This window comes from Plectrocnemia conspersa, unplaced genomic scaffold (assembly GCF_051122295.1).
Source record: "Plectrocnemia conspersa isolate PC_06_02 unplaced genomic scaffold, ASM5112229v1 ptg000014l, whole genome shotgun sequence".
Lineage (NCBI taxonomy): Eukaryota > Metazoa > Arthropoda > Insecta > Trichoptera > Polycentropodidae > Plectrocnemia > Plectrocnemia conspersa.
Genome location: NW_028277178.1, coordinates 18,338,091 through 18,357,263, shown reverse-complemented (window position 1 = coordinate 18,357,263; position 19,173 = coordinate 18,338,091). Strand labels below are relative to the sequence as shown.

At 31.9% G+C, this 19,173-nt stretch overlaps 2 protein-coding genes across 5 annotated transcripts in view; both read left to right on the top strand.

Moving 5' to 3' along the window:
- Nucleotides 1-3,983: 3,983 nt before the first annotated feature.
- On the top strand, nt 3,984-8,027 carry LOC148226429 (uncharacterized). The gene is made up of 7 exons (XM_088204946.1): nt 3,984-4,342; nt 4,414-4,643; nt 4,716-4,880; nt 5,000-5,078; nt 7,353-7,553; nt 7,614-7,798; nt 7,859-8,027. Exons 1-7 carry the CDS (start codon nt 4,166-4,168, stop codon nt 7,929-7,931), a joined length of 1,110 nt encoding a protein of 369 aa, XP_088061072.1. The 5' UTR covers nt 3,984-4,165; the 3' UTR covers nt 7,932-8,027.
- A 5,478-nt stretch (nt 8,028-13,505) lies between these two features.
- Amph (amphiphysin) overlaps nt 13,506-19,173 on the top strand; it is a 54,081-nt gene continuing 48,413 nt past the window's right edge. For all 4 annotated transcript variants that reach the window (XM_088204933.1, XM_088204932.1, XM_088204931.1 and 1 more), the window contains exon 1: nt 13,506-13,627. In XM_088204933.1, the coding sequence (XP_088061059.1) occupies nt 13,559-13,627 (69 nt within the window). In that variant the 5' untranslated portion in view covers nt 13,506-13,558. The remainder of the gene's footprint in view (nt 13,628-19,173) is intronic.

The window sequence follows — 19,173 nt, the reverse complement described above, 5'->3', positions numbered from 1 at the left end:
ATTAATGGGCGGCAATAACGTCCCGCTAGCTCTGCGCCCCTTCGTGGGGCGAAATTGTGGTGCATTCTTTTCTTTGGCATATTTTTTATTTATTTTTACCATAACATGTACTTGATATTTAATATCTATATATGATGCTACAAAATATAAATTCAAACCGCGCAGCGACAAAAAATACATCTTATCTTATATTTTTACTTTTCTTTTAGATCTTGTTGAAATAAAAATATAAAAAAAACTCATTGTTTATTAATTATACAACAAGAAAAAAAATTTTAAGCAAAAATGTATTGAAATTTGTCTTGAAATAATAATCTCATAATTTAAATATTTTACAAATTGTATGTCCGCTTTTGGTAGTTTATACATTTATTTATTTATTAAATAGTTTGGGTACACATTTTGCTGAACCATTTTTAAGTAAGCCTGATTTAAATCTAGTGATTCTATTTGATAGCTAAACTAGCCTAGATATTATTCCGGCAATTTTAATATTGATAGTATAATATGTTGTAACTATGATATTTTATATTTATGTTTTAGGATATCGAGGCACTTAGATCTTCTTCTCCTTGGGCTTTCGTCTCATGATAGGACTTAGCCTCTTCCACAAGAAAACTTGCTCTTAACTTGCCGCTTCCAATCTTCAGCTCGTACCATCTTTATGAAACATAATTCTCTCCACTTTTTTCTTAGTCTGCTCCTTGATTTCCTTCATTGCGAGAATTGTTTTGTTATTATCTAATTTCTGGTGCCTGTTTTCGTACATACTTTCTAGGTAATCTGCTCGTCATGTTCTTTGGGCTTACATAATCTAGTGAGAGTTTCTTCGTTATTTGTTTTTTTCTAATTTCCATCCTCAAACCCTCAGTGCAAATATCTTCTTCGTGATTTTTTCTTAGAAAGCTACGAACCTGTTCTAACCAGCAGGCAACCCTTTTAAACTCTTTTTAACATTATTTGGTAGGTTTAGGATTGACTCTACCTATATGATTTCGTATATTTTATATATTTTTAGTCTATTTTTATTACATCAGGCACTCTTTGCTCTCTGGTGCTAAACATGTATTTGATTTTGGTCTCGTTAATTAATAGAACAAGCACTTCTGCTTGTTTTTTAGCTTCGCAACGTGTTTGGTTTTTTTTGCTTGTAAGAAGCTTGTGAAACGTGTGCAGAGAAATATTTTACTTTTTGCACTTGTGAATCTTACGTAACAAGAAGATTAATACTTAATTACCTTTCTGTTATAACTCTATTTTAAATTTAATTTGTATAGCGTAACTAATACTTGTAATGAATATTTTACACATTTTTTATACACATTAAATTATCAAAGAAGCTACTTTTACGAAGACAACTACTACGATGTATTTGTACTAATATCTATATTACCTAGTTTAAAAAGTGTTTCTTTTAATTATAAACATTTAAAAATAGTTTATTTTTATAATCTCAATAGGTCGTTGTTTTTGTATGTGAAAAAATTTGCGCAGCCCGAACAGATTTCACCCCTGGCAATATATATCTTCGCTCCTGAAAGAGGCATTAAGAACAAGAAATGAGACAAGATACCTAATATATGAGCCAGTTAAGAGAATTTAAAGAAAAGCCCCGGCAAAATATATTTATGACTCACTTTATTTTATGCTGTGTAAAACTTTGTACTCGACTTAATTTTGAATGCTTCTCTTTTATGTGAAAAATGAAATATGGCACATACTTTTTGCGGCGCGAAAATAATTCACCCCACACTTCGGCAGGCGTAATTTTTGCGTATAAAAACTAACCGCACTAGCATGTTAGTAAATTAAAAAATAAAATAAAATACAATATATTTTGTTAATAAAACAGAGACAACTTCGAAAATATATACGAAATATCCTACACAGGCACGTGTTTATCGCGAAACGCTTTATTGTATTCTAGCTTTAACCCGTCAAAAATGACGGACTTTTTATATTTAAATTCCAGCTTTACATTATTAGTTATTTTTATGTCCTATTCCAAATATTCAAATTTTGTTTCAAGTATTTTTTTGTTATGTATTTAAACAAGCAATGAAGAAAGCGTTAGTGACGGACATTAATATGTACATAGAGAATTATACATTTAGATGATGATAGTATAATATATGTTGATGAACCTTGATAGGAAGACAACGGCTGGTGCTGCCTCGTTCACCGTTCACTCGCATGTATTTCAATTAAATAACATGTGAACTATAAAACTTTCAATAAATAATACTGCAGCGGCCCAATCTGTGTTTAATTGCCATCCGTCACCATCCGTTCGCCAAAACACATAAAATAATGCACAATAAGAATGAGCAAATAATAAAATTAAAAGATACAGCTCTTCGTAATTAGCATTAAATTGATCAATATCCAATACCAGCATATTAAGAATCTGGATGGCAACAGCTATATTGGGTCAACTACTGCGATCGTCCTGACTCTAACGGGCATCAGAAGTTGACGCAACCAAGATGTTCGAAGTCGTCCCGGAAACCAAAACTGAAATTCCTCGAAATCAGTTTGATTGTTAACAGAACCCTTTAGCAGTTTGAATGTGTGCTTAGCTACTTACAAATTTCTGTGATAACTCACCGAATCATGTCCCAACGCGCAAAGAAGGGCGCTGGGGTACAAGAACGAATAATAGCCAAATATCATTTTATAAAGGAATCTCAAGAACCTTTTCTAAGCTTGGGATCGCAAATTATAGACCTCAATTCAAGAATGCTACGAGCTATGTGCCATAGAAGACATAAATAACTGACGGATCGTCAATTCGTCGATGTGAAATGCATTTTTTATAACAAAACTAAGCATCTTGGAAGATTTCACTTCCGACTTTGAAGCGCGAGGCATTTACGCGCATGCAAACACACATTGTCTTTAGGAAAGTAAATGAGGACATTCATACTTAATATTTTTTTATATCCAAAAAAGACGAAACGAAAAATCAATAATTATGTATTTTAAATATGTATTTTTTAAATTTGTGGGGGTCGTGTCGTCTGATGCTGGAGCTCGTGCTCACGTCGGTAGGTCACCAGTGTGGGGGTTGATGTTGTTGTTGACAGAGCTGGTCATGATCAGAATGTTGCGTGTTCACGTCGGGTTGTCACCAGTGTGGGGGTCGTCGTGATGGGGCTCGGTGTCGCAGTGGCGTAGCCCTACGGGTGCGCGACGGCGCCGGGTGCTTCCCGGGCCGCGTGGTCGGCGGCGGCGACTGTCAGCGGCGACGGTGGCTGACGATGGCGGCACATGCTCGGAGCTGCGGCAAGTGGTCGGCGGAAGCGGCGAGGGCGTGAGCGGAGCCAGTAGTCGAGTCTCGTAATGTAATCGGGCGACCCTCTGTGGAGCTTCTGTCCCGTCTATTTATATACCGAACGGGAATATTAATAATTTATTGTTACCTGTCGCCACAAATTTAAAACATACATATAAATATGGAATCATAAAAAACTATAAAAAAAAACTGTTGCATTCCTGACACCTAGTGAAAGTGACAGGAGCAGTGAAATAATGAAATAATAATAAAAAGACACATTGTTAAGTATGCCCCTAATATATTATACGTTGGTTATCATTCTCCACGTGTGAAATGTTTATTGGGGTTTTTTTATTTTTTTCGCAATTCATACACTACTTTACACTAAAAGTTTTGCTTTTGCTTAATATACTTCAGATTTTTAAAAATATATAATTTATTAATTATATGTATATTATTATATATTTGATAATCAATATTTTTTAGCCAATTTATGAATCACTATATATTTTAATCAAATTTTCCTTTATTTGTATTTAAATGTTTTTATATACATAATATATATTTTTTCCTTGTTTTCTTAAAAAAATATATAATTATATTTTAATTAACACAAGCTGAAAATTAAGTTTAGTTAACAATTACTAATGGGTCAATTAACAATACTAATAAATTTACATATTTTAGTATATGGACAATAAAAATCGTGTTATGGTTGCGACTCTACGCTGTCAACTGTCATTGTTTAAGTGTCTACGCGTATAAATGCGGCGTTTAAAATTTAATTTTAACGGTTTACTTATCAAATATTATCAAATTTAGTATTATTTACATATTGTATTACTCACGAGTTAATTAATAATCTACATATATTAGTAAAACACTAAAATGGATAAATACTTACATTCCTCGCAAAAATTATCGATTGACGAGAAATTAAATCAAGCATTGAGACTTAATGAACCAGAACTACGTGAATTTGAGCGAAAGTTGAGAGATTCGTACGTTTTTAAAGAACAAATGTGTCAGATCAAAGAGCATGAGCACAAACAAACCGTAGAAAAGGTATATGTTTTATTTTTTAATGTTAATATTACTATCTATACGATCAACTGATCGAAAATATTATGTTTTAGATAATGAATCAACGTGAATTAGAATCACTAAAAAATAATGCAGCCTATATTGATGAAATAGAGAAACAAAATCTATTGGAAAAACGTTTGATTGAAAAAGAATACAAAACTGAATTACAGTTGCAAATAGAATTACAAGGACTTCAAACTCAACTCCGAAAAATGGTGCACTTGCAAAAAAACGAGACGTTCGATCAGCTGACGGAAAACATTTATCAAGAAAATTTTAGGTTTACCCGTGTATTCATTAAATTTACATTAATAAATCAGATATAAATAATCAAGTTTAATATAATTCACAGGAGACAGAATAAAAAATTGGAATTAAAATCATCTACTCAGATTGAAATAAAAATGTTTCATATAACAAAAGAAATTTCAAAAGTTAAAGAAAAACTTTTAATAGCAGAAGAAACCCGTAAAATAGAAGAGTTCAATGCGGAGCAAGCTCTAAAGAAGTTAAAGATGTATGCAGTTTTATTTTATTATATTAACCACTCAAGAAACTTACATTTAAATATTGTTTGCTTTGACATATCAACTTTTTTCTTTTATAGTAAAATCATACAAATGTTTTATTTTTCAGAGATGAAGCTAAAAAGTTAAAAAAAAATATTAAAGATGCTATCAATGAAAAAATTGCTTCTAAAATATTGGAACAAAGGGTAAGAACAAGTTTTTATGCATATTGTAACCATCGTACCCATAATATGTCACAAAATAATACACATAAGAAAAAATCATAAAATCTCTAACGGACAACAGAAAATGCGTTCGGTAAACCAAAACTAGAATTCCTTAACCTCTTAGCCGACGCCTAAAGACGTCGTTATTATATTTCATACATAACAGTTGTGAATCAAAAGTCAACATTGAATTTCAAAAAGTGTTTTCAGGGAGAGGAATGAATTTTGTCATTTCTTATATTATATCATTACCGTTTTCTGACGAATTTTGTAGTCATCTGCTCTGCGTTTTGTTTATTTTTTTATGGTTAGATTTAACTCTTAAATTTTAAAGGGTCTTAATTTTAATTTAACAAATTTAACATAATTTGCTCTTATAACGATATCTCAAGAACATTTCCTGAACATTTTTAATTAAGAAAAAAGACTAGATTACATGGGGATTCTTACTTATAAATCCTGATTCGAGAATACTGTGAACTATAATATCGGAGAACACAAATAACTGACAGAACGTCATAGTTCCCCATCGAGATTGTAGGAATATTTTGATAGTGAATGAGATTGCCATTTCCGACACTTAGACCCACTGTCCACGGAGGCGTTGTACGCTTGTTGTACGCCTTTTTGCTGAGTACATATAAAGTAACGAAACATTATTTGACTTCCCACCTCACTCCAAGCTTTCTCAGTAATACCCTTTCTTGCATAATCTCCAAGATTACTATTATAAAGACACTGGTAGTTTTCGACGATCTGAACAAATTTAGCAGCTGAAATTGCCATTGTTTTCTACACGTTCACGCAGTTGAATACGCTCAGGCATCTGACATCCTTGACAACTGTCGTCATGAAGCTTGCATGCAGCGACGTGAGCGTGACGTTGCAGCTCGTCGACAGTGTTTCGTTAATTTATATGTACTCAGCAAGCAGGCGTACAACAAGCCTATAGTGACGAATATGCTTCCGTGGACAGTGGGCCTAAGGCCTATAACGCACTGTCAGCTAGTCGCCGGCGACTGAACTTTATAGGGTTTTAAATGGGTGCTTACGCACGCAGTCGCCGAGATGCACCAGCGTCTAACGCTCACCTGCGCTGCGGCGTTGCACAGGCAACTTGCGACTTGCCGCAACCTATAAAAACACGGGTTTAGATGAGTGCTTTCACATGAGGAGCGACTTTCGATGCGACTTACATATCATTCCCACAAAATGGCTTCGACACAGAAAAGCTCATCGTAGAAATTGAATCACGAATTGTTTACAATAATATATATATACATATATATATATATATACATATATATATATATATATACATATATATATATATATATATATATATATATATATATATATATATATATATATATATACATATATATATATATATACATATATATATATATATATATATATATATATATATATATATATATATATATATATATATATATATATATATATATATATATATATATATATATATACATACATATAATATATATATATATATATATATATATATATACATATATATATATATATATATATATATATATATATATATATATATATATATATATATATATATATATATATATATATATATGTATATTTCCTATGGGGAAATTAAATATTATATTGAAAATAAAATAATATTTTTTTCTCTTTAAAATTAATATTGCAATTTCTACGACCTCCATTCTACGCAAATGTGCTACTCAAGTCAAGTCGCTCGGCTTAGCCACCTAGCCTATTTGCCTATGTTTTCAAGTTGGCGGTGGCTAGTCGACAGTGTGTAATAGGCTTAAAGAGCAGCCGGTTGATGGAAGTCTATCTCCATAAAGAATCTAAATCACTCTGTTGGGAGAAAAAGTCCTCAACAGATCGAATGCATCTAAAAAAGAAAATTATATATGTATATATTAGTTATATATACCTAGATAATACCTGTTGTATAAGTAGAGCTAAATTTAAAGCTATACATCTACTAATAGAGCTAAACAGGCAATAATTAGAGGTTTAAGCAGCTGATGAATGGTATTCTAGAAGTCCAGTGAACTGTGTTAGTTGTAGTTTGCACTTTAAACTATAATATAAACATAATAAAGCAGCACAGTCTGTAGTAATGTAAATATTTCTTGAGAACATCATATAATTATGCCCTATGCAACAATATATGTTAGGCCCTTTTGTTTTAATTTAGACTTCAACTTGAATTAATAAAATTATGTTATTTATTATGTATAGAAAGCCGTTGACGAAAGGGAAAGATTACTTCAAGAGTTACATGAATATGAATATATGGTGAAGCAAAAACAAAAAGAACATAATAATATTGATAAAAATAAATTCAAAGAAGAAATTGTTAAAATATTAAAAATTCAAATAGAATCAAATAAAGTAGCGGAACGCAAATTGAAGAATGAAGAACTTCAATACAGAGAACAGGTAAAAATAAAAAATAAAATATGATGTGTATAGTTATAAACAAAAATCTTATTTTTTTAGTTAATCAAAGAATCTAATCTTGATAATGAATTAGAAAATGAAATTAAAATTAAAGAGAAATTGAAAAAATATCAATATAGTGCTGACATTGATAGACAAATTTATCATAATCAGAAAGAAGCTGAATTCAAACAACAAATGATTAGGCAAGGAGAAGAATATCTGAAAAAGTTCCATGAAAAAACGTAAGTTTACTTGAAACTTAATGTATTTATTGCATTTTAATATTATTTATTTATTTTCAGAAAAGAAAATATAGAAAGAGAAAAACTAAAAATTATGCAAGAATACTCAGTAGAATTTAAAAATAATTTATAATTTGTAAGTGTTTTAAAAATTCTCATCACAAGCTGTTTTTTTTATCAAATTCTCACATATGTATATATACTTTTAATATTAAGAATAATGAACTTGTATGTGTATTTTATTTAATACTATAACATTCTTATTTCAATACAGCACAATGACAATTAAATAAACAAATTATATTTCATTCAAATTTGCCCAAAATAGTATAGAAAAAGTGAAATTAGAAATGAAAATGAATCATCTTTGCGCTGTTGAATCAGAATGTGACCTCTTTAAAATTTTTAACATTCATAAGAATAACTTAAAATTAGGCCGGTGCCACATTAGACAAATGTTCTATGACAAAAAAATTGCGTGAAAAATATCAAATGTGGGGGAATGTAACGAAAATAATTGCATGAAAGGTTGTGCGGAAGGCTTTTATTCTCCAGTCGTACATAATCGATTGAATAACCAACATCACACTTGCATGGATGAAGAGTAAAGCTAAAACTAAATGGAAAAGTATCATATGATGCGCAGATTTCAAGCACCTCAACGAAACGCTTGCTTTTGAGATATTATGACAAATGTTTTTGCTAGATGGAAAACAATAGCCGTCCTTGTTTGAAGCGCTTTACTTTATATTATATAGAAGTTGCCGATATTAACTGCAAAACTGCTTTAGTTACTGTGCAATGGGAAAATTATAAATTTTTCATACACGCTCCCGATCAGTTTTAACGCTGAATAATTATGAACAGCTATATAGAAATAGATAATTAACATTCAAATTTTTTGTCAACGAAAAAATCGACAAACCGACATCGAATTTTTAAAGAATCAGATAATACTGTCATCAATAATACTGTTTTTCTATATTTTGGCTTTAGAAAATATAGTAACTGGGGTGATGGGGTGATAACCTAGAGATGCAGACATAAATCTACCAGCTGCAAGACTTTCAGATAATATTATCCAAGAACCTCTTTCGCACTCTCATAAATCCTGTCATCAAAAATCTCAGACCAACATTGTGAGGAAGATAAATGAAAGTATGAAGTGCTTTGATATCTTAACACGAAAAGTGATCATAAACTGATTGGCCTGAACAATGATATTTTGACTCATATTCCAAGAAACTATTTGAGACGCCAGAGCGATCTTCCAAGCACATCTTATTTTTCTATTCCGAAGAAATGTGTTCATTGTGATTTTGTGGATCTGGAAAGAATGCTGCTTTTCAAACGTTGTGTTTTTCACATGTATCAAAGCCTTGTTATAAAAATTAACTGTGTAGACTTAAAAGTTGAGTTCAAATTACACATCGAAGCAGGCCCGATGAGAGGTCGGGACCAGCTGATGTAAATAACCGCCCCCTATTGAATTTACACAGAAAAATGCATGTCATATAATGAAATATTACAAATCATAATGAAATCAAAATATTAAAAAAACGACCACTGACAACTATTGCCCCCGCTCCTGGAAAAGCTGAAATGACTACCCTGAGCGCAGCAACAATAAGCATCGGATAATTTTATAAAATAACGTGTTAATACTGTGGGTGCCTATTTAATTAATTTATTATGGCCAAAACTTAGCGGCACTCTGGTAACACTGACGGCGGCAGAGGGCAGCACATTCTTTTGGTGGACCTCGACGGGAAGACAACAGCCAGTTGCGCCTCGTCCATATATGTCAATAACAAACATGTGAGCTCTATTATAAACTAATAAAAATAGTACTGCATCGGTGTGTAATTGTAATTATTTTTTGTGTAATCGCCACCCATCACCATCTGTCCAGCCAAACTGTTTACGAGCACATGGAGTCAAATTCAAAATGCCTGATACAGATGCCGCTGCAGAACTGCCTCAAAACGCCACTGCTGAACTACTCGCTGCAATCCCGCCTTAAAAACCAAACCAAAAATATGTATAACAATTTTTATTTGAGATATGCCCAGCAAAAGTTCTGTTATGGCCAAGACGCTTAGACTTAAGTGTGGATTTCGTGTTCGTAATGTACGGACGTGCGGTAAGCCTATTTGCTATTTAACATTTAGAATACCTAACTATGTAGCAAAATAAAATATTCTAGGAGCAATCAAAATGTTTTACTGGTTCTTTAAACTCGATAAGACAGCAACATTGACCTTCACTTCCGAAAAGGTTAATGTTGCACGCTGTAAGAAGAAACCCGTAATTTCAACCCAAGGGGAGAAGTTAAACAATAACATCAATGGCTAAACCGCAGTGCGTCCATAACTGCGAGTGCCTGGATGAGAACGATTCAATACAATCTGACAGATGGTTAAAAAATCATCGTATGGCTGTGATTATTTGCAAGTTGTCCAATACTCCTGTTCTAGTGTGCAGTACTTCAAACAATACTCGGGTACGCAAGCGTTGGTAATTAAGGGGCACACAAAAACAAAGAATTTTCTCCCAGAATCTCCGTATCCTTATATTCTTTACCAACAGCTTAAAGAAGTACTTTCCCCAAGAACACCCGCCGATGAAACTCGAGAAAATAATATTCCAGAATACCTTCCGAGATATTATTTATTATGGAATTCTGTGCTAAATAAAAATGTATAATAATAATATTCTCTTATGTACAAAATATGGCCGTATTAGCGTAGGCTAGAATAGCGTTTACAAGACTGATCGGCTATAGGTTGCGGGCTCGGGCCCCCACAGCAGACTCCAATTTGTATTTTTTAAAATACGTTAATATTTTTGGCGACGGCGAAAAAAATACCTCCTAAAGTACTATCCCTTTGCAATTTACAATTGAGAAATTCAACGAGGAAGAGATAAAATTTACCTTGGTGTTGCTGCTCTACACACTGTTAGGTCGGTGGAGCTGATTAAAAAAATGAAAAATAATAAAAAATAAATAAATGTTGGAGGTATGGGGACCCCGAGACGACCGTCCGTGACACAGCATAAGTGAAAGTGAAGTCCCGCTGAGCCGCGCGCCCGAACTAAGCGGCGTTGTACAACCACACCACGCCACCGCAAGCAGCGCGCGGAGTGGTGATACTGTTGCGCACCCGACCGGGATCATAAGGCAGTGCCAAAAAGCTCACAGATACACATTCGACTCTGGACTTCTGACTCTGCAACACTCACTGGACTACACGGATTCTACACCTCGCCTCCTGTCTGAGCAATCATCTCCAGGACACGCGCTCGAGGTTTAATATCGACGACTGTCGAAGGATCCCAGTCAACACGCGTCAAGAACGTACCGGAAGATTCATAAGGGCCACTTTGTACAGTTCGCTGTACAAACGTCCTATCACAGATCGTCAACCGGACTGCCGATAACTACAATATAGAAGCGTAACCCCGCGACCGCTTCAGAGGCACAAATGTAACAAAGTCATGACGACAGTTAGCGAGCGCGGCGTTTCGGCGGCGCGGGACTCAACTATCCGATGATGTTGTTTGTAGGTGAGGACGCCGGCTCTGCTTATAGGGCTCCAGTGGCACCGCTTCTGGAGGCGCGTGTAGGGCTTCACGAGGCAAGAGGGCGCAGTCTCCAGTGGTGTGTTGCATGCTTCGCTTCTAACGGCATGAAACCAGTGTAGACCCTGGCGGCGCGTATGGCTTCAAGGGGCACGAGCAGAATGCGTATGCCCGGGAGCGCGTTGAAGGCAACGATGTGTGTCGGTGTAGCTTAATGGGGCGTGCACGTAGAATCCCGTACATGTGTTAGGGGCTATGAGTCGCGGGGGCGCAGCCTTGCGGATGCGTGTCGGGTAAGACGTTTGGCTAAGCTTGGTTTGCGTTGACACATCAGTGGCTTCTCGCTAGAGGCGCGCGGAGGCACCGGATACTTACCTGGTCACTTGGTCGACGGCACCTGGTACGGAGTGCCCAGGTCCTTCATTTCGATGGTATACCGACTAGAATCCGGATCCAGGAAAGCTCAGGCGAGATTGCGGCAAATAGTTCTGCAGCTACTTAGCTTATGCGCTACTGCAGCAAAATATGTGTCGGGGATTTTTAAATGACAACAGTTTGGCGACGGGACGTGACGGGTGCCAATTAAATACAAATTAAGTGGGTGGTGCGCGGGGCCCGCACCGGCCCTGCGAGTCCGCCGAATTGCCAAAAGAAAGTGTCTGTCACGCCAGTGTTACCAGAGTGCTACCAAGTTTTGGCCATAATAAACCTAAATAAGTACATTGTATATAAATAGGTCCCCTACAATTTAAATCCGACCTTAGCTTCAAAGTGACATATACTAATTGTAATCTGTAATTATAATTTATATTTAATAAGATATATGTCACTGATTTATTGACTTTGTGTTAAATCTGCTTCCCCGCCATTTAACCCTTTGGCTACCGAAATCCGATATATCGGCTTTCGCTACACTAGCGAGAACTGCCGGATCCGACGGCTCCGAAATCGTAGTTTCCAATACATTTTCAACCGTCTGTAGGGTAATTGCTTCAGGGGTTTATAACATTTTTTTAAATATATGTTATAAATATATTATAATCATTATTTTTATACATATACACACACATTATATATATATATATATATATATATATATATATATATATATATATATATATATATATATATATATATATATATATATATATATATATATATATATATATATATATATATATATATATATATATATATATATATATATATATATATATATATATATTCAACAGTCTGTAGGGTATTTTTACTTAAACCATTATTTAAAAATATATTATATTTTATTAATTTACGAAAAGTTTTATTTACATTTTAAAAATAAATAACATATTATATACCATTGTTATTGATTCCTGGTCGGAGTTCGGCCGCTCAGATCTCGTATTTTTTAATACGTCATGCGATAATGACTCTTATTACAGCGCAAATAAGAACTAAAATAACACACAATCGCATATTCATCATTAATTAGGTCAAGTTCACTGCAGACAGCGTCGCACGCCGCGACAGCATGTTTACAAACTAAAATACACATTTTGACTTTTTAATTATTTAATAAAAAGTCCCGGCAGTTCTGGAACATTTTTCCAAAAATGCCCGGCATCCAAAGGGTTAATTGTAGGTGTTGGTTGTGTTTACACCTGTTGTTACGCGCTAGGCAGTCTAGTTACGGAAGACAAAAAAAATAATAAAATATATGCTGCATTTTCAAGAACTTTGTTATAAAGTAGTGATTCCAAACATATGTATGTAGCGCATATATTTTTTGTTAAACTGTAATATTTGCCAGACATTTTTAGATCTATTTTTTGCTAGCGGTACATTTTTTGCAATTCAAATTAGTTTAAATGTATTTAATGTAGTAAACAAGCTGAAAAGAAATACGTAATTTAAAATTTATTATTGGTATTTATATACCAATTTTTTCATTAAATTTATTAATGAAATTACTAAAATAATTTTATTTTACTTTATTCGTTGCATATAAATAATTAATTTGAATCACATTTATTTTCTTTTGTGAAAGATTGTCATATAAAGGCAATTAATTTGTTTGTTGTCGTCTGAGTGGCAACACTGGCGACGTTTGACGACCGCCGTTGCGACGAGCGAAAGCAGCGACGGCAGTGTGTTTGCGTCTTGCGTAGTAGTCGCGTCGTGTCAGTGCAGGCCGGCGCCATGGCCGAAAGTAAAGGGGCGCTCATCGCGAAGACCATGCAAAAGCATGCCGGTCGGGCCAAGGAAAAGGTAAACAATCCCTAGCCGACGACCTCATTTTTTGACACCTTCTCTTGCGTTTATTTTGGCCGCTGGCGTAATCCGAACCGGCTCTAAATTTAATTTAATATTCGGCGATAGTGCACAATAACCGCCCGCGAGTGCAATCCGCGCAATCGACTCGCTCGAGTTTCAAGCGAGCAATTAATTTCGGCCGGCGTCCCCGGCTCCCGATCGAGCGTCGAGCGTCATATATATTCGTATTCTCCAGGCCAATACTCTAATCTAAAATTAGTGTCGCCGAGTGCCATGCCGTAATCTCGGGACCGGAATAAACCTCAAAATTTCAAACGCGCCGCTCCCATCACCGACCGACTGTCGCTGCGCGAATTTAAAATTAACACATTCGCGGCCATCGAAGATGTGTCAAAAAGTCATTGAGAAGGAATGGTCGACTTTTTTACGGTTATGACTCACTTGACAAAAAAACATTACGACTAAGATGGCGACATATTTTATGCATTTTCTAACGACGATACGCAATACGCTTAATACGTGTAATATTTAAATCCATTTAAAAATAATACAGAATGTTCCTCGCAAAATATTAAATCATTATAAGCATCCATTACTAAAACCATTTCAAAGTTAAATTTATTCATTTTCGGAAATTCGGGTATGCGCATGCGCACATCGCGTCAGCTGTTTCGTTTGACATTTCAAGTGTTCTACCAGTTGCAGCAACTGTATAGTTTTTATTCAGAAATAAATAATAACAATACTATTATTAATTACACAGTCCTGTAAAAAACTACCTTTTGCTAGTCGTTTTAATTTTGTTAAGTAATTTTTATGCAATTTTAAGATATTTGTGTTTTACTATTGACACTAATATATTCCAGAAATACACAAATATGAAAACTAAAATTATTATGAAAGTTTCCAATGGATACAACTTTTTTTTCCCTCAAAATTTTAGTAAACTTGCTCAGGATTATCCCTTTTCAACATCCAGGAATAGTCCTCGATCGTGTTCACATTCCATCTTCATTGGTATCGCGTGTCCTGGTGGAATCTTTCACCTTGCTTCTCGCATACTGCACCCAAATTTTCATGAAAGTAGTCCAGATGTGAATGGAGAAAATGTACTTTTAAACTCATGTTACAGCTAGGGTTTCAAATTATTCGTGGTTTTCAACTATTCCTAATATTGAACAAAAAATGGACGAAGTATTTTAATATATTTGTAATATTTTTTCTCTGTTTTTTCCGACATTAATTTATTTAACTAGTTATTGCAAAAATTAAAAATAATTATTTGTTTATTTTAAAAAATTATAAATTACTTGCATGATTATTAATGGACATAATATGAAATAAAATGGACATCTTTTTGAGTTCATAGTTGATATTTCTATTCTGATATATTATTCACCTTCACAGATCTTTATGTTCTTTTGTAAAAACAGCGATTTGTGCGAATCCTTAAAATACTCAGTTCATCAGCATATAATAAACATGCTATGCTCTCAATGGTGTCATATATGTTATCGATAAAGAAGAAAAGGAGCAGCGAGTGAAATAATCGATTACTATAGCTGACATACTGGCGTCAGCGTTTTAATTTACTAATACATACGTAATTTTATTTGTGTATTAAATAATTTTTTACACTAATAACATTATTGCTGCCAAAGCAATTTGAATACTGTCTTCCAGGTACGATCGATCGATGTACGTATAATAATTATCCTGCAAATCATCGTTTGCAAAGATACGTAATCGCAAACGGCAGCAGAATTTGTATCGATTTCTCATGTAGATACCAACTTGAGATAGTCTTTGCAACTCTTGATATTCCAAAAATTTTACTTTTTACTGAAATTCAACGCTTGCTTTCTCAGCTGATTATTCGGACTATTTATATCATAGAGTAATGAAACATTATATATATATATATATATATATATATATATATATATATATATATATATATATATATATATATATATATATATATATATATATATATATATATATATATATATATATATATATATATATATATATATATATATATATATATATATATATATATATATATATATATATATATATATATATATATATATATATATATATATATATATATATATATATATATATATATATATATATATATATATATATATATATATATATATATATATATATATATATATATATATATATATATATATATATATATATATATATATATATATATATATATATATATATATATATATATATATATATATATATATATATATATATATATATATATATATATATATATATATATATATATATATATATATATATATATATATATATATATATATATATATATATATATATATATATATATATATATATATATATATATATATATATATATATATATATATATATATATATATATATATATATATATATATATATATATATATATATATATATATATATATATATATATATATATATATATATATATATATATATATATATATATATATATATATATATATATATATATATATATATATATATATATATATATATATATATATATATATATATATATATATATATATATATATATATATATATATATATATATATATATATATATATATATATATATATATATATATATATATATATATATATATATATATATATATATATATATATATATATATATATATATATATATATATATATATATATATATATATATATATATATATATATATATATATATATATATATATATATATATATATATATATATATATATATATATATATATATATATATATATATATATATATATATATATATATATATATATATATATATATATATATATATATATATATATATATATATATATATATATATATATATATATATATATATATATATATATATATATATATATATATATATATATATATATATATATATATTGTTTACTCTATGATGTATATAAAAACTCCAAATAGGTTAGTTCTTAAGAAAAATCGGATAGTGAAGTTTATAGCTTATTAGTGGTTTAATAATATTTGTATTAGCCAAACCTGGCGCAACGTATGTATTAGTACAATACCTGGTTTCGAAAAATCTGATAAACGTGTAGGTTTTCTATGAATATTTATGACATAAATATATATTTTATGTGCAATATAAGAACAATCTATTATAATAATATTAACATTTTATTATCAAACTTTGTACACGTTTGCAAAATAGTTGCATAATATGGCATAGTTCGCATTATAGAGCTTTCATTTAATTTGTTTTTATTTGCTATTAAACAGGCTAATCTGTAATATACAAAAAATACTCAACCTAAAATAAAAAAAACTTTTCTTATAGTGAATGTTTTAATTAATTTTTGCAAACAATACTTATATATATGCTATCACAATTTTAAAGTATCGATTAAACTCATTCAATTAACATAACTGATTTCCGAGCAGGCCAAAGCACCTTTAATGGGTTAATACAATAGCATTAGCTGCGATCACTTCGAACCGCATCCACTTTGTGGCTTCTTAATGAAATTTTCTCTTTGTTCCTGGCTTCGGCCTCGTAATGGCATGGCCCACCTTTGAATTCGCGGTTTCGCCAAAACACACGATCGAATAGAATTTGGCGCTGCGTTTTAGTGGGACATAATTAGTGTGCTTCTAAAGTGCCACAACGGTGCTTCTCCTTAATGCCCATCGCAAGCAAAATACCGTTTCCGACGACGTCACACACCCATATGAATATGAATGAACTACGAAATTTACACCGGCCGCGTTCGCAGCCTAGATTTATAGTATAATATTTGAAGAAAATGCGCCCAAAGCGCACACTCCGTCTATGGTCGGTCATCGAAACCAGTTCATTGGCATTCCTGGTCGTTTTATTCTAAAATTCTTTAACCCTCGGAGGGTTGTGTCCGGTTTGTTGTCTCGGATATTTTCGATTCGAACGCAACGGGGCTGTTTGGTGGGCTACATAACTTTCTTCGGAACCGGTCTTCATTTCGGTGTCATTGGGCCTGAGCAATATACAAACACAAAAACATTGGCCTTTGAGACTATGTTTTGATATATTGTATAAATTATATATTTACATACATATTTTTATCAACGCAACCATTTAAATATTATTATTTTCCATTACGGGTCGTAGAAGATCGTTTATGTGAGCAACAAATTGCAGAATAGGTTGCCTTAACCTTTAAATGTCCAAAGGCATGTATGTCATGCCCAATATATTTTATATTTTCTGAAGCCATTTGAAATTATTTTTTGATAAAATTTCCAGTATTTTATTTCATTAGTTACTCAGAGATACTTCTACCAATATAATACTGTTTTTAATTTAATTCAATATTTAGATAATTTATGTTTATAGCATTAAGAACCATGGATAACAAATCACACACCTAGGTATTGAGCGGTTGGCAGACTGGTCAAAAAATTGTTTCCAAAATCCAGCGATGGATTAATAGATTTTACGACAAATTTTACTAATTTGAAAATTCCAGGTAAAATGACAATTGATTTGTCAACATCAACTTCACGATTCGGACTTTAATTTAAAAAGTTTTATTTTTACATTTACGTACATATTTTCTTTAAATAAATTGTATTACTGTTTTTAATTCAATTCAATATGTAGACAATATATTTTGCAAGCTGATGGTTGATGAATCAATTTATTGTCATATATTTATTATTTTGTGCCCTATTATTGGTATATTAATGTTTTTTTAATCGAGAATAGTCCGATAGATTTTTGCAATGGCTCTTGCATATATAAAGGTGATCCAATTTCATTTTCCAAACGTTTAAAAAATATCCACAACTTTATTATTTAGATATCTTCGGATTTTTTTGTATTAAATTTTTGTATTTTTCTCTTGAGCTTTTGCAGCAACCGACCTTTCGATGCATTTTTCGTACATTTCATATTATTCGGTATTGTAACTTGGCGGATATTGGGTTGTTGTAGGTGCTCCAACGACGATAAATCGCATGATCTTGGCAACCAGTTGACCCCCATTAAATTTGGCTTGAAAAATGCATGTCATTTAACGAATTATTATGAATCTTAATAAAATCGAAATATTAAAAAAACGATCACTGACCAGCTAACTCCCTCCCCCCCCCTCCTGGAAAAAGCTGAAATTACGTCCTTAATTCTAAACCAGAAATTCTCGGGTTATCCCTCAAAGAAAATCTAATAAAATACAATTTCGAATTACCTCGAAAATATTTTTTAAATGTGAAAATATAATTTATCTGGCAGGTGCTAGTAAAACTATATGATTCAACCTTTTCATTCGTAATAAATATGCATTTCCGTACTTATCATTTGATGTATTCACATGCGATGTATAAATGTTAGTGAATGTGTATTTTCACAATTGATGTCCAAATACATTTTGACCAGTAGATATATGTTTCTACTAGCGAAAATATATTTCACTTGATTTGCTGCTCTAAAATGTCGATGAAACTCTCGAATTTGAC

Bases quoted from the DNA above. Each gene is read 5' to 3' on its own strand.
- LOC148226429 (XM_088204946.1), top strand. From the start codon at position 4,166: ATGGATAAATACTTACATTCCTCGCAAAAATTATCGATTGACGAGAAA. The intron at 4,644-4,715 runs GTTTACCCGTGT...TATAATTCACAG, and splicing joins ATTTATCAAGAAAATTTTAG to GAGACAGAATAAAAAATTGG. The intron at 7,799-7,858 runs GTAAGTTTACTT...ATTTATTTTCAG, and splicing joins AAAAAGTTCCATGAAAAAAC to AAAAGAAAATATAGAAAGAG.